The sequence below is a fragment of the Salvelinus alpinus genome, chromosome 19 (genome assembly GCF_045679555.1).
Source record: "Salvelinus alpinus chromosome 19, SLU_Salpinus.1, whole genome shotgun sequence".
NCBI classification, from domain to species: Eukaryota; Metazoa; Chordata; class Actinopteri; order Salmoniformes; family Salmonidae; genus Salvelinus; species Salvelinus alpinus.
In genome coordinates this window covers 50220487-50234732 of record NC_092104.1, presented here as the reverse complement: position 1 = coordinate 50234732, position 14246 = coordinate 50220487, and the positions used below count along the sequence as shown (strand labels likewise).

Below are 14246 nucleotides of genomic sequence, written 5' to 3'. Positions count from 1 at the left end.
ACACACACACACACACACACGCACACATTATTACAGACATACGCACACACACACACTGTACATGCTTAGCAACATAACAAAACACAATTGAGATAAAATGTAGACCAGCCTTACCAACTCTGGCAGTCATTGGTACGGCCCTGAACTTCACGGACACGTCAGCAAAAATTCCCCCGGTGCGTGTCACATTGATGATGGGTCCGACATAGTATTCAGCTACACTGACCGCCGGGGCAGACAGCTGCAGGAACCCAAAGGCGTCATCACTCGCCTCCACTATCACCTGGGCCACGATCTCAGCCTTCAGACCAAGACGAGGAGACCGGGCAACTAGGAAAGATAGAAACACGGAAGAGCGGATGGTTTGACAAAAATCTCACATTCCAGCTACAAATGTTGACCATGTGACGACTATAGGCCCCGAGATTCATAGTTGGGACATGGAAATGTGACTTACTTAGTCTCTCCTGCTCTCCTTCTATGAGATTGACACTGATCAACTCCACGAACACAGACTCGTCCCTCTCAGGGTCATCGTCATCCAGCACTCGAAGGGTTACGTTAGCCTCACTCTGATTGGCCGTGAACACCACCGACTCCAGGAGGGGGACGAAGTCGTTTCCCTCACTGGCCCTGCCCACACCCGGGGTCATGAAGGGGGCGGTGTCAGCCTCACTCAGGGTTCCGTACGTCACGCGTACCTTTCCCATCAGCCCCCTCTGCCTGTGGATGGTGAGGATGACCAGGGTGTGGCCCTCGGGCAGGCGGACCGGCCTGCTGCTCTCCGAGAACACAAACACTCCGTAGGGGTCGTCACTGGCCAGCACTGTCACAGTGGCCTCAGTCCTCACAGCCAGACGCCCATGGGAGACATTGACCAGGGACACGCCGAAGCTCTTGTCCAGCTCCGGCACCTCGTCCTGGGCCACCTGTAGCTCAATCTCCCCCCTGGTCTGGCCCACGTGGAAGGTGATGTTCCCGGTCCTGCTGATGAGGTCTTCCTCAGAGCTGTCCTCAGCCTCCCAGAATACAGTCACGTTGGATAGGGCACCGGATGACCGCACCACCTGATACGGGTAAAGAGAGAGTTTACAACCTACTGTCAGGGGAACACACACACACACAGAGACACAGAGACACAGAGACAGACAGACAGACAGACAGACAGACAGACAGACAGACAGACAGACAGACAGACAGACAGACAGACAGACAGACAGACAGACAGACAGACAGACACACACACACGCACACACAGGCATAGAAACAGACACACACATGCACAGACAGACACACACATGCACACACACATAGACACATATACACACACACGCACACAGACACACAGACAATGACCTGCAGGAGCACAGTGCTGCGTCCCTCCTCAGGCTCGGTGCCGTTGACAGACAGTGAGTCCTGGCTCAACTGGAACACTCCGTGTGCGTCGTCAGAGGCAGCGATGGTCACGGTGATGTGGGAGGCGACTCCCAGGCTGGCTATATAGAAAACCCGTCACACAACTGTAAAGACTACCCTTATTTTCGTAGTTACAATTTGTTAAAATGTGTCATCGAAAGTTTTTCCTAGTGTGCATTTTAAAACTAAATTCCAGTTGAATTCCATTGATCCACTTGAAATAATAGCACTGAACACTGCAGTGCATTGTGGGTTTTTAATAAGGTGGAGGGTGGACCCCGACAGAGAAACAATGAGCCTGGGGGTCTGTGACATTTCTGGTCACCACTTACCACTGTTGCCCTCCACTCAATATAATGCCTATTTGCTTTTCCCACACCAATCTCCCTGGTCACTGCTCACTGGCCCCATTGCAATGTAAATACCATACACACAAATATACAGGCATGCAAACACACACACACACACACACACACACACACACACACACACACACACACACACACACACACACACACACACACACACACACACACACACACACACACACACACACACACACACACACACCAGCATGCAAAGACAGGCACACACACACACACACACACAGCAATACATAGGCTTAGGGGAAGAGGTGGAGTCTAAAAAGAATGGGAGGGGCGGTGGAGGGGAAAGTGATCTTACCACGGTGGTGAGAGGACAGGAGGAAAAACTCAGTGTCACTTTCTCCACTGCCACTGCCTTCACTCCGAAGGAACTGATCCACTTTGAGATCGCACAGGATCACACCAGAGGAGTGGGAATCATTGGGGAGCACAGCACACAAGACCACACAGGAGCAGACAGGAGGAGCACACAAACACACACAAGGACACAATGTGACAGAACACAGGCCAAGGATCAGTTAGAACAGGATCTCAGGGATGGGAAATACTGAAGGATATGACTACAGGATAGGAACGTGAACTCTAACAATTATCTGAAGTAGGAGAAGAGGAGGTAAAAAGAAGATCATCACCAATTGGCCGATCAATCAATGAATCAATCAACCAATGGTATTTGTGTGTCTTACCTCCTCCATCAGGGTTGTAGAGTTCCACTCTGAACACTTTGTCCAGCTCTGGCACGGGGTTGTCTATGACCATCACACTAATGTACTTGAAGCGTTCTCCTGGCAGGAAGTCTAGCACGCCATCTGAGTCCTGTTTGGTCCATGGAACAGGTAGAGACAGACCAGGTAGGGAACAAGAGGTTCGCTTGGGTAGTTAGCATAAGCTCACTATCATTAGCTGAGTTTACACAGACAGCCCAATTCTGATATTTTTCCACTCATAGGTTTTTTTCAGATCAGCTTTTTTGCCAATAATTGGGCAAAAGGTCAGAATTGGGACTCAAACATCAGACACAGCCAAACAGCTATCCAAGGAGCGAGTCCAGGGACTCAAACACACTGGAATTGTCATCCATTATCATTTGGGCTTTTATGTACGGGTATGTCTTATTATTGTCTTTATCATTTCAAAATAAAAGCGCAACAGATAGCCAAGTATGAGGATTGACTAGGAAATGATTATGGGTCTATTCCTTATTAAACATACATAAGTAAATCACGCTTTATAAAGCCTTGGTTTCTAAGGGCGATTTGTGTGAGAATACACAGATCTCCAGTAACCATCCATCTCTGTGTCTGCCTGAGACCCTGGTCTACGGGATAAGGAAGGCTGGAAATGACCTCATAGTCCTCGGGGCTGACTGCGGTGAACGGTGAGGTCCTGTAGCCGACCATGACTTTTCCCAACAGGCCTTGGGCCCTGGCCACCAGCAGGCGGACCTCTCCGTCCTCCTCATTGACCGTGACATGGGCAGGCTCTGTTGCCGGGCGGATCATCCCCTCAGCTGGCAGGCTGGACTGGAACTGGATCAGACCTGGGAGAGAGCGAGAGAGGGGTACCAGTACTCACAACAGCTGCTCATCCAGCCTCATAGAACAATACGCTTGTCAGAGATGATGAGAGAGAGAGAGAGGCTCAATGCACGAAATGTTCACCATACATTCACAACATGGGAACATCCTTAACTTTGAGTGGTCATTTGTTTTGGCTCCATTGTGTCTGTGATGACACATGTACCGTATAACAGTCAGTTATTAATTCACACCAATAGCAGTTTGTTACATTGTTTTCAAGTCATGCCCCAAGCTGAACCTTTCAAGTAGGTTGTAAGCAGGGCTGACTGAAGTTCATTTATGTTTCTCTTAAAATGTGTCAGATGAACTCGTGGATAACCATTTTTATGTGTCTGCGTCCAGTATGAAAGAAGTTAGAGGTAGTTTCACGAGCCAATTCTAAATAGCACAAAGACAGGAAAGTACAGCTAGCACGAAACTATCCCTTCAACTATGTGGCTGTACAGATTGTTTCAGTTCTTGATTAGTGCAACTAAGGGTGGAAACTGGGAAGCTGGGTATCCTTTTGACGTTCTAGTAGGGTGGCACAGTGATGTGTGTATGCCTCTCTGTACCGTAGGGATGGTCGCTGGCTGTGATGGTGACAGTGGTAGCTGAGTTGTCAGGGTCAATGCTGGCCCCACTGGTGGGGGTAGAGCCTGGCTTCCCGTCACCTGACTCGGCTGACACCAGCGTGACCTGGAAGGACTCAGCAAACTCAGGGGTGTCATCATCCAGCACCAGCAGGTTCAGGACCTGGGAGTCGCAGGGAGATGATGTCATAACACATGAGAGTGAAGATTTGAATCTAAAATCAGTCCTAGTGTAGATATCCATAATGTATTTTCAGGCTTTGATCTCTGTAGTCAGATTTTAGACTAAGCCTAATCATTAGCAGGCACCTGTTACTCTGACAACAGTTTCCTTTTAGCCACTAGGTGGGGCTAGAAGTCAACAACACCACCACTGAATAGATGAAAATAGTTATCTGGGATTCAACATGGCCAGAAATGTAGATGCATAGGTAAAATATTTATATTGACTGGTTTGTAACGTTCCTATAGTCTGAACTTCTTGCAGTTGCATTTATATGCAATGTGTGTGTGTGTATGTTCTCGTATATGTATAGGGTTGCTCTACAGGTGTACCAGTGGGGTTTCCCTAGCTCATGAATGATTGAGGAGTGCAGGGTAGTTTTCCCAGGGTGTGTGTGTGTGTGTGTGTGTGTGTGTGTGTGTGTGTGTGTGTGTGTGTGTGTGTGTGTGTGTGTGTGTGTGTGTGTGTGTGTGTGTGTGTGTGTGTGTGTGTGTGTGTGTGTGTGTGTGTGTGTGTGTGTGTGTGTGTGTGTGTGTGTGTGTGTGTGTGTGTGCACACTCTGGGTGTTCCCCCTCACCTCAGAGCGCTGACCAGGCAGAAAGAGCACAGAGCCGCTGGCGTTAGCAAAGTCCTGGTTGGCCTGAGCCTGGCTGTCTGAGTCCAGCTGAGTGACAGTGTAGTTCACATAGACGTGGTCCAGAGCCCCACGCGTCCGTTCAATAACACAGGAGATGGTGGAGCCTTCCTCTGTCGTCTGGCCATAGAGAAAAGAGATGATGGTTATTAATGATGCTACCTGAACTAAGACATTTTAAAACATAATGTCACATTACACTCGTCAAAATTGTACACAAACTTTTATTTGATGACAAAACATGGACAAGGCATCACAAACTTGGAATTAAAAACGGAAAGAAAATCATTTTGGACATTTTCATGTTTTCCACTACAAGATACGGTAGTTCATTACCAATTCAAGACTGACAACCACTCATTCCAAAAATGAACGTTTGGGTTTGAGAAATACTTTTATGGACAGCCCTCCTCTCATTCCTGCACAGTCAAGATGTGATTTGCAGAGTCCACCCGATAGCCCCACATGCCTCTGAGTCCCTTTGTCCCTTTGCAGCGTTAAGAGGGACCCTAGTTCTGATGGAATGCCATCCCCTGGACTACCACCTATTGTGCTACCGGGACTCTAGTTCCATAGGAATGCCCTTAGCTGCTCTGCCATCTGTCGCTCTACCTGAGAGGAGCCATTAGACACCTGTGTGCAATCTCCCTAAAGGGCAGAGCGCACACTTTCACCCAGCCGTAAACACTGGTTAAATATGCAGAAGGATATGCACTCACTAACGACTGCCTTCGATTACATGTCTTTCTAGGTAACAAAATATCCATACTCTCAGGAGACATGCTGGATCAAAGCCAGTTACAGAATGTGTGGATAATGTGCTTGTGTGGTCTCCATTCTACTCTGTGTTTCACATCACTGTTGCTGATGTGTCTGTCAAACTCAGGGACCGCCAGAGTTGGTAAACATGGTCTGTACATTTCATCTCAATCGTGTCAATAGCGTCTCATTTATACTGTAAATCATATACAGTGTGTGTGTGCGCGAGTGCTTTCGTGTGAGTGCGTGCATGTGCGTGCGTGCGTGCGCGCGCGTGCTCGTGAGTGTGTGCGGGTCTTACGTCTGGTATGCAGGCGCCGGTGAAGCCAAAGAAGCCGTTGGCGTTGTCGCTCTTCATCACCCGCAGGGTGGCGGTGGGGCGGGGGAGGGGGAGACGCGCCCCCCCATGGGCCGCCACCAGCTGCAGGTAGAACAGCTCCTCCCCTTCCTCCTCTTTGTCGTCCCGCACCTCCACCACAAAGGCCTTCTGCCTCTCGCCCTGCCAGTACTGCAGGTAGCCGGAGATGTTCCTCAGGTCCATCTTGGCGGGCTGCGCGTGGACCTCGTGGATCTCCGAGCGGTTCAGCCTGCTGTGGTAGAGACGCAGGTCCTGCAGGAGGCCCGTGTAGCGCTGCTCTCCGTAGGGGTCCGAGCCGATCCGCACCGGAGCTGAACCTGCAACACAAACACAGGAGGCAGAATACACTCAGAGAAACATCAAGTAGTGGGTGGTCATGCTGCTGTCAAAAAAGCGAGGCTTTTTGTATACAGAGAAGCTGACAAGCAGGTAGTGAACAGCATATCCATTCCAGAATGGTTTCATGCACCAATGCTGACTTAAAAGGTGTAGAGCAATGTATTCCAAAGCCAAATCTGTCTTCATCTCTAACCCTATAACCCTGTGGAAAAAAGTGAGTACAGTGCATCATCAATAGGCCTATCTCTGCAGTGCCAATTATTAAACCATTAACTAGTTCAGAGGTCCTTCCCTATGATGACCCACCTTACCGAGGGCTTGACCAGTACCCAGCAGAACAGCAGAACACTGGACCAATTGAGAAAACTTGCGACGGTGACCCCTGACAAAGCCATCAGACAAAGCAATAAAACACCGGTTGAGTTGACAAGGTCGGACGTGTCTGACGTTCGCATTTGTATCCCTTTGATTGAAGTTAACCAGAGACGATCTATCAACACAGATAGCCCCGTTATGTCTTCAGTTACTGAGGGGGGGGGGGAGAAAACCGCCGTCGGCTTTCTTCTGCCTGTAACAATGTCCACCAGTGCGGTGGCTAAGCGCTCGCTCAAGCATTGCAGAATCTCTGTACGTCTGAACAAAGGGAGAGGGGTTGGGTGGAATGCATGGTTTTAAATAGATCCTCCCTGACCAGATGTGGGCCACAAGAGTGAGGAGAGGAGCAGGGTCCCACAGTGGTCACTCACAGACCACCGGTGACGTCAGATTGTTGGGGAAGCCTCTGTCTGCTGAGAGTGAGGTCACTGTAGTCGGAAAGTGTAAATTATACAATAACCCAATTATAAGTATTATGATTTTTGCCTTTAAAGCTAGAATCCTTAAAGACGTCCTCCAGCGATTTTGAATGTTTCCTGTTGAAAACGATATCCCAAATATAAATACAGTACACACACAGTAAAGGGTATGTTTTGAGCAAAATATATATATATACACAGTACCAGTCAAAAGTTAGGACACACCTACTAATTCAAGAGTTTTTCTAAATTGTACTATTTTCTACATTGTAGAATAACAGTGAACATATCAAAACTATGAAATAACACATATGGAATCATGTAGTAACCAAAAAAAGTGTTAAATGAATCAAAATGTATTTTATATTTGAGATTCTTCAAAGTAGCCACCCTTTGCCTTGATGACAGCACACTCTTGGCATTCTCTCAACCAGCTGCGTGAGGAATTACTTTTCAAAAGTCTTGAAGGCGAAACCACAAATGCTGATGCTCCAGATACTCAACTAGTCTAAAGAAGGCCAGTTGTATTGCTTTTTTAATCAGTACAATATATATACTGTATATATGTTTTTACACAACTGCAAACACAACTGCAAACTTCAAGGAGTATGGCACTCAAGGAGTTGGTCTGATGGTCAAATGTGATGTCATCATCGTCCCCCCATGCTTTTAGAATAATAGATGAGCAACAGAGAACAAAAGTGGAAAGCCCCTCCCCCCCACCCACTTGTGCCATTTCATGACATACTGTACCTGCACCACCTATTGAGATGTGCATTTTGTTAAGTAAATACGGTGTTAAATGAGGTTATAAGGAGACTGGAGGAGGACTTTAATTGAAACAATAACAAAGCAGGCACCCCGTCTGTGTTTTGGTACAAAGCCGAGGTATAGGCCTGGAGAAATATAACCACTCTTAAATTCTAAGACAGAGCTATGGATGCAAGGACTGACCTTCCATGATATCAAAATGATAGTTTTAACCATGTTTCGAGGCTATACAGTGATTGTTTACATTTACATTGTTTACAAACACTGGCAGTAAAACGAGCTTGTATTTTGGGTTCTGATCGGGGTACGACAGTTGAAATAAACTCACGAGGCATTTGTAAGATACATTCTTCCAGAATGAATGGGTTTGTATCATTCATTTCTAAGTCCCAAAATAGATGTACAGTAGCAACTAAGGATTCCAGCTTCAAGAGATAATGAAGTGATTGGGACTCACCGTCAGTGATGGCCTCTCCTTTGAGACTCTTAATCCCTCTGGGCATAAGGTTGCCATTCAGGAAGAACTCAATAATCCCATCGTCCACCGTGATCAGCACATGGAGCCATACGTTGTCCTCCACAAACCTCTCTGCCGTGGCCCGTGCCACCAGCGTGCTGTTGGCTCCCAAGGCTGTGTAGTACAGCATCACACTCACATGGGACTCGTTGGTCTGGACCTTCACCCCATAGTACAGCGTCCCGTTCCTGTTGCCCTTGGACACGATGAAGCCGTTGGTGTCCGGCCTGGGAACCAGCCAGGCTGAGAAGGTGAAGTTAGCAAGACTGCCAGGCCCTTCCTCTGGGCTGATAGTGCCGTAGGCCCCCTGAAGGCCCGAGAAGAACCAGGCGTCGGTGCCTGAATGGTGCCTCCTGGAGTGGGGCCTGAGCTCCACCTCCTTTGGGAAGGAGGCGCTGAGGAGGAGGTCCTGCATGGGAGGGAGGCCGAGAGGGAAACGGACAGATACAATCTCCCAGGCAACCCGCACTTCCCCGAAGGTGCCCTGCTGCCGCAGGATGGTGAAGGAAGTGACATCAGACATGTCCTCTTCTGACAGGATGTCCTCAGCCACTTCCTGGTCCAGGTTGTCGACGGCGATGGCGAACACTCCAAAAGGGTCATCGTTAAAGGGGATCAGGACAGAGGTGTTGAGGGATGTATTAGCCAATCGGCCGCCCTCTCCGGGGTAACCACCTATGGAATATCACCGGACAGAAAATGGTTAATGCTTGGTATCATCAACATTTGTAACGTGCCACAGAGTACTTTAGGAATGACCCATAACACCCCACTTCAACTGAGAGAACATAGGTAGCTTTAAGGCTCATATGTTGATGTTCTAGTCAAGAACATACTAAATCAAATCAAATTAGATCCAAGTTTAGCAGATGTTATAGCGGGTGCAGTGAAATGCTTATGTTACTAGCTAAAAATGTCAAACAAGTACACACATAATAATCAAAAACTTAAAAACAAGAAATCATTCATGTCCGGACGAATCCAGTTAACAACTATTGTATCAGTAATCCAAATGCAATCTATGCGTATACAAACCAGTAAGATAGAGGGCCTTCGGAAAGTATTCAGACCCCTTGACTTTTTCCACATTTTGTTACTTCATAGCCTTATTCTAACACTCAGGCGGTGTACACTGAGTGTATAAAACATTAAGGACACTTTCCTAATATTGAGTTGCATCCCCCCTGTTCCATGGGGATTCTGGCCCATGTTGACTCCAAGGCTTCCCACAGTTGTGTCAACTTGGCTGGATGTAATTTGGATGGTGGACAATTCTTGATAAATACACAGCAAACTGCAGCATTGCAGCTGGCACCGACTACCATAACCGTTCAAAGGCAATTACATTTTTTGTCTCGCCCATTCAACTTCTGAATGGCACACATACACAATCCATGTCTCGATTGTCTCAAGACATAAAAATCCTTCTTTAACCCGTCTCCTCCCCTTCATCTACACTGATTAAAGTGGATTTAACAAGTGACATCAATAAGAGATCATAGCTTTCGCCTGAATTCACCTGGTCACTCTATGTCATGGATGTGTCCTGAATGTTTTGTAAACTCAGTGTTTATAGACAATATAACAAAAATGAAATGTACAGTAGTAGATATATTAGAATGAGTTATATGAAGAATACAGTATATGAATACACAGTGTGAAAGACGGTCCAGTGTCTACTCTCTCTATATACATGGGACTGCAGCGTTTGGCTGTGTGCGTTTGTGTGTGTGTGTGTATGTGCGTGTGTTTGTGAGTATGGGCGTATGCGTGCGTGTGAGTGTATGTGTGAGTACGGCGTCAGCATGTGTATGTGTGTGTGAGCTTGTGTGTGCGCGTTGTGTGTGAGTGAGCCTGTTACTTCCTACAGGAGTACTACTAGTTCAGTCCCACATCCCTCACCTGGCGCATATCTGCCTCACACTCACACTTCCCCTTACCTGAGATGCTGACGAGCCTGAGGACGTAGAACTCGTTGAACTCGGGGAGTTTGTCTGAGATGGCCTCCAGGACGATGGGCTTGGTCTCCTCTCCCGTGGTGAAGGTGATGGAGCTCGAGGTGTTGGTGAACTCCTGACCAGGCTCCAGGGCTGTGTCATTGGCATAAAGACGCCAGAACACCGTCACGTTGCCAAAGTGGCCTCTGGCCCTGATAACACTAGGACACAAAAGGACTGTATGTGGGACTGAGGAAGAACCCGCAAGCATACAACTCAGGTCCTTAGAGGCGTGAATATATGCTGGTTCCTGTGTTTTCCTTCATAACAGGAAGTGATTAAGAGCTGAAAATCAAATGTGAGCACTTCCTTAGCAACCAATGACATTAGTGGACCAACGAAGTGCCAGGGAGAAGAGTGCTAACAGACATTACGGCCCCCGAGGTCCTGAATTGTCCCACACTGGATGAAATTATAACAACAGATGGTAGGATATTCAACTCAATAAGTTTATTAAGAGCTGCTAATCTATTCCAGAGGCTGGGTAAGCATACAGGAAAGGTGTATGGTGTATTAAGGCTAGAGTTGGTCCTTACTAGAAGTTGTTGGTCTTGCCCTCTTCTACAGACCTCTCTGTGGATTCCAGGGAGAATATTCCGTTGGCCTCATCATTGGCCTCGATCACCACTGTCGCTGTGTCCGCACCATACACAACAGCGTCACCTGTCGCCACAAACACACACACACATGCTGCGTTTCAAGTCCAGCAGTTTTACATGCTTCCTAAGCATGTGGTCACTGAAGATATTTACGATGCCGGTTAAAACTCTATGTCCCTCGGTTGTTATTAAATAACAAATGACTGAACAAGAGAGAAACATGAAATGTCCTTCAAGTCAGTAAAATGTTCTCGTTTGAACTTAACATCTTGCTTGGTTTAAATAAAACACAGCATGTGCTTGTGCTTTTACAGGAGAAACAGAGAGAGAGAGAGAGACAGACGAGGTTGCTTTATAACACCCACATAGTATTGTCATGCTAAATATCATAACAAAAAGGAGACGGTTCTCATTACCATAGCACACAGTAACCACGGCAACCCAGCGGAGCGGGTCAGGGTTCTATATGCAGATGTCCGCCACGAAAAACAGTATAAGAGCCCTCTCTCGTTAACTAAGGCTTGGAGAGGAGCAGAGTGGGTTAACCCTTATTTTCACTCCAAGTAATCCATGCACATACAGCCAGGCCAGGCAGCGGAGTGGAGTAGTGGACTGGGCTGGCGGGCTTTGTGCTGCAGCCTGCAGAGTGAGTCTGAGTTCGGTAATTAAGTTCCCCCACAGGCCCACCCGCTTTCATCCCTGTTTGTGTCACACAATACCGGGATTAGGAGGGCTTTTCAGGGTCACCAGTGTCAATGCTAATCAACTCAGTTGCTCACCAATGTACAGAAACAGCTGTCAAAGAGACTGGAGATACAGCTAGTAAACGAGGAAAACAGTCAACGTAACGAGGCTGGTTGTTTCGTACGACAGCTGTCTCTAAAATGACTTGACCAATATCTCTTTGTGCTATTGTACTGAGAGCAGGACTTCGATTGGACAACCTTCCATACTACACAATGTGAGTAAGGCCAGGAGTTTTTCCTGACCATGTGACCTAACCAGGAACCATTCTGGAACCTAGCCGTTGTTTAAAACTAGAGCGCAGAGTTTTTCCTGTTCAGGTCACGAGGTCAGGAGAAGTATCTCGTTCGTTTGAATGCGTAGAAAACGTGGCAGCCTTACACACCTGTAGTGTTGTAGAGGATGACGTAGAAGGGTTCGTCAGTCTCAGGTGTGTCGTCCTCCTCCACAGCTACAGAGATGTTCTTCGACCATTCTCCCACACCGAACACGAGCACGGTGTCGTTACTCAGCGGGGCCAAGTCACCCAGTGACGTCCCGCCGTAGTCCACGCGATACATCACCGTGGCAACAAAGTCAGCCGGACCAGCCCTCAAAACAGTGAAGTTGGCCACACCCCCCTCCTGAAGCCTGACAACCACAGGCTCTGGAGGACAGAGAGACAGAGTATTACGTCGTCCTACGTCGACTGACATAACCACCACGCCACGTGACATAAACACGAGGTCACTTGATACAGCCACTCGATGTCTGCTAACACACAGCGGCGCTTGAAAAAACTCCCAATGCTTTACATAAAGCACTAGGGAGCAAATCAAAGATATCTTTACCTGCAAAGTAAATCGGGTCATCGTTTTTGTTGATCTGCAAGCTTGCGTTGAGTACATTCCCAAGTCTTGCTCCCCCTGTCACGTTTAGTAGTGTGATGGTGAAATTCTCCATGTCCTCTGGGAGCTTATGTTGGAAACAAGATATTGTCAGGCAAAGATTAAGTACTGTGTAGAAAAGATAGCAGATACCATACAAACCATGACATTTTCTTGACATAGATATATATACACATGATGTAAAGGAGCCCTGGTCAAATACTGTAGCGTTTGAGAGATGGCTTTACCTCATCAGGTACAGAGAAGAGGGTGAGGTTTTTCACATACTCCCCCTCAGCAAACACAACGTATCCCTGTACGGGACTGACGTCAGCAGACATGTGGGGCTCTAGGACCCAGGACACAGACACCTCCCCAAAGCGACCCCTGTTCCTCACCACAGGATAGGACACTGCCAAGGTGACCCACAACAGAACACAATAGTTACAATATAATACACTCAATCCTATTCGTTTCTGTATAATCTCTCTACTGAATCTCATCTTCTAAAGAATTAAAATGACTTAAAATATGATCACAAATGTTTTCCTGTTATTTTACTTTCTTTATACTATATCGTCTTAAAGTACTGTCTAGTTTTTAGACACTGTTCCTCCACTGCTCCATTGTACCTGAGTGAGACTCGGAGCCTTTGCTCTCGTTGATGGCCTCTGCCACTCCAGACCGGCCGAACTCTATGACCCCGAAGGGGTCGTCATTCTTCCGCACCGTGATGTTGACCTCTCGGTGGTTGCCAAGGCGACTGGGTGGAGTGCTGTAGCTGCTGAGTACCATCGAGAACATCTCATCCAGCTACACACAGACACATACACACGGGCACTTTAACAGAACTGTCACACTGTAATCTGTGCACTGTGTTCTACGGGCCAACACATGTAAACGATCAAAACCAGCAAACTGATTTTGAACTTCAAAGGCATTTAAAACTGGAAACAGTAGGACCAGCGACACCCTCACAGTCAGGAGGGAGTGTCCAAGCCATACATACATGATGCCATAAAGGGGGGACAGGCAGTAGTGTAGCTGTACCTCAGGGACCCCGTCAGGCCTTGCCACCAGTGCCACCAGCACCTCCCTCTCCCCGGGCTTAAACTCCAGGATGCCCGTGGCGCCGTAGAACTCGGCGTTGCCCGAGGGCATGAGGACATACCGCACCAGCTGTTTGAGCAACTGCCCCTGGGCCCTGATGACACGCAGCTCCACCGCCTCACCTTCCTATAAAGAAAAGGTCACAGGGCAAACCAGGACAAACTAGGGGTCAGAGGTGTTGCTGTTATTGATGTAGGTAATCAATTGAGAACACTTGGTAGTTTGCGAAAATGACCTGGTTGGTCAAGATGCTATTCAAGTTGCATCACAGTAGATGAAACAGATGAGCATCAACAGTCATGAGGCCTGTCTGTGTGCCAGACGTACGTTGATATACCAGGGTCCTCTGGAGAAGGGGGAGAACTCAAAGACTCCACCTGGGTCGTCGTTCTCCACAATGACAATCTCTCGACTGGTGAAGCCAGGCTTCAGGATCTGGTTCTCAACGTTAACCCTGCAACACAGAGGGGAACTCAGCGGCTAGACCAAAAAGGAACTCACAGGCCTTCATCTCAGTGGGAATGTGGGTTGTGGGGGAATTTTAAAACAGCCAGCATGTATTGCTTGTAAAACAACAAGGA

The 14246-nt window shown here is 47.6% G+C and overlaps 1 protein-coding gene across 1 annotated transcript in view; it reads right to left on the bottom strand.

Moving 5' to 3' along the window:
• Positions 1–14246, bottom strand: part of adgrv1 (adhesion G protein-coupled receptor V1) — a 180652-nt gene that overhangs the window by 119288 nt on the left and 47118 nt on the right. The window contains exons 12-29 of the mRNA XM_071353942.1: positions 13993–14119; positions 13606–13791; positions 13188–13368; positions 12804–12967; positions 12520–12643; positions 12075–12335; positions 10883–11009; positions 10290–10507; positions 8290–9024; positions 5872–6245; positions 4755–4931; positions 3937–4117; positions 3149–3342; positions 2489–2618; positions 2101–2181; positions 1357–1496; positions 458–1067; positions 115–330 (exon numbers count right to left, since the gene is read on the bottom strand). Coding sequence (XP_071210043.1) covers positions 115–330; positions 458–1067; positions 1357–1496; positions 2101–2181; positions 2489–2618; positions 3149–3342; positions 3937–4117; positions 4755–4931; positions 5872–6245; positions 8290–9024; positions 10290–10507; positions 10883–11009; positions 12075–12335; positions 12520–12643; positions 12804–12967; positions 13188–13368; positions 13606–13791; positions 13993–14119 — 4226 coding nt within the window. The remainder of the gene's footprint in view (positions 1–114; positions 331–457; positions 1068–1356; positions 1497–2100; positions 2182–2488; positions 2619–3148; positions 3343–3936; positions 4118–4754; positions 4932–5871; positions 6246–8289; positions 9025–10289; positions 10508–10882; positions 11010–12074; positions 12336–12519; positions 12644–12803; positions 12968–13187; positions 13369–13605; positions 13792–13992; positions 14120–14246) is intronic.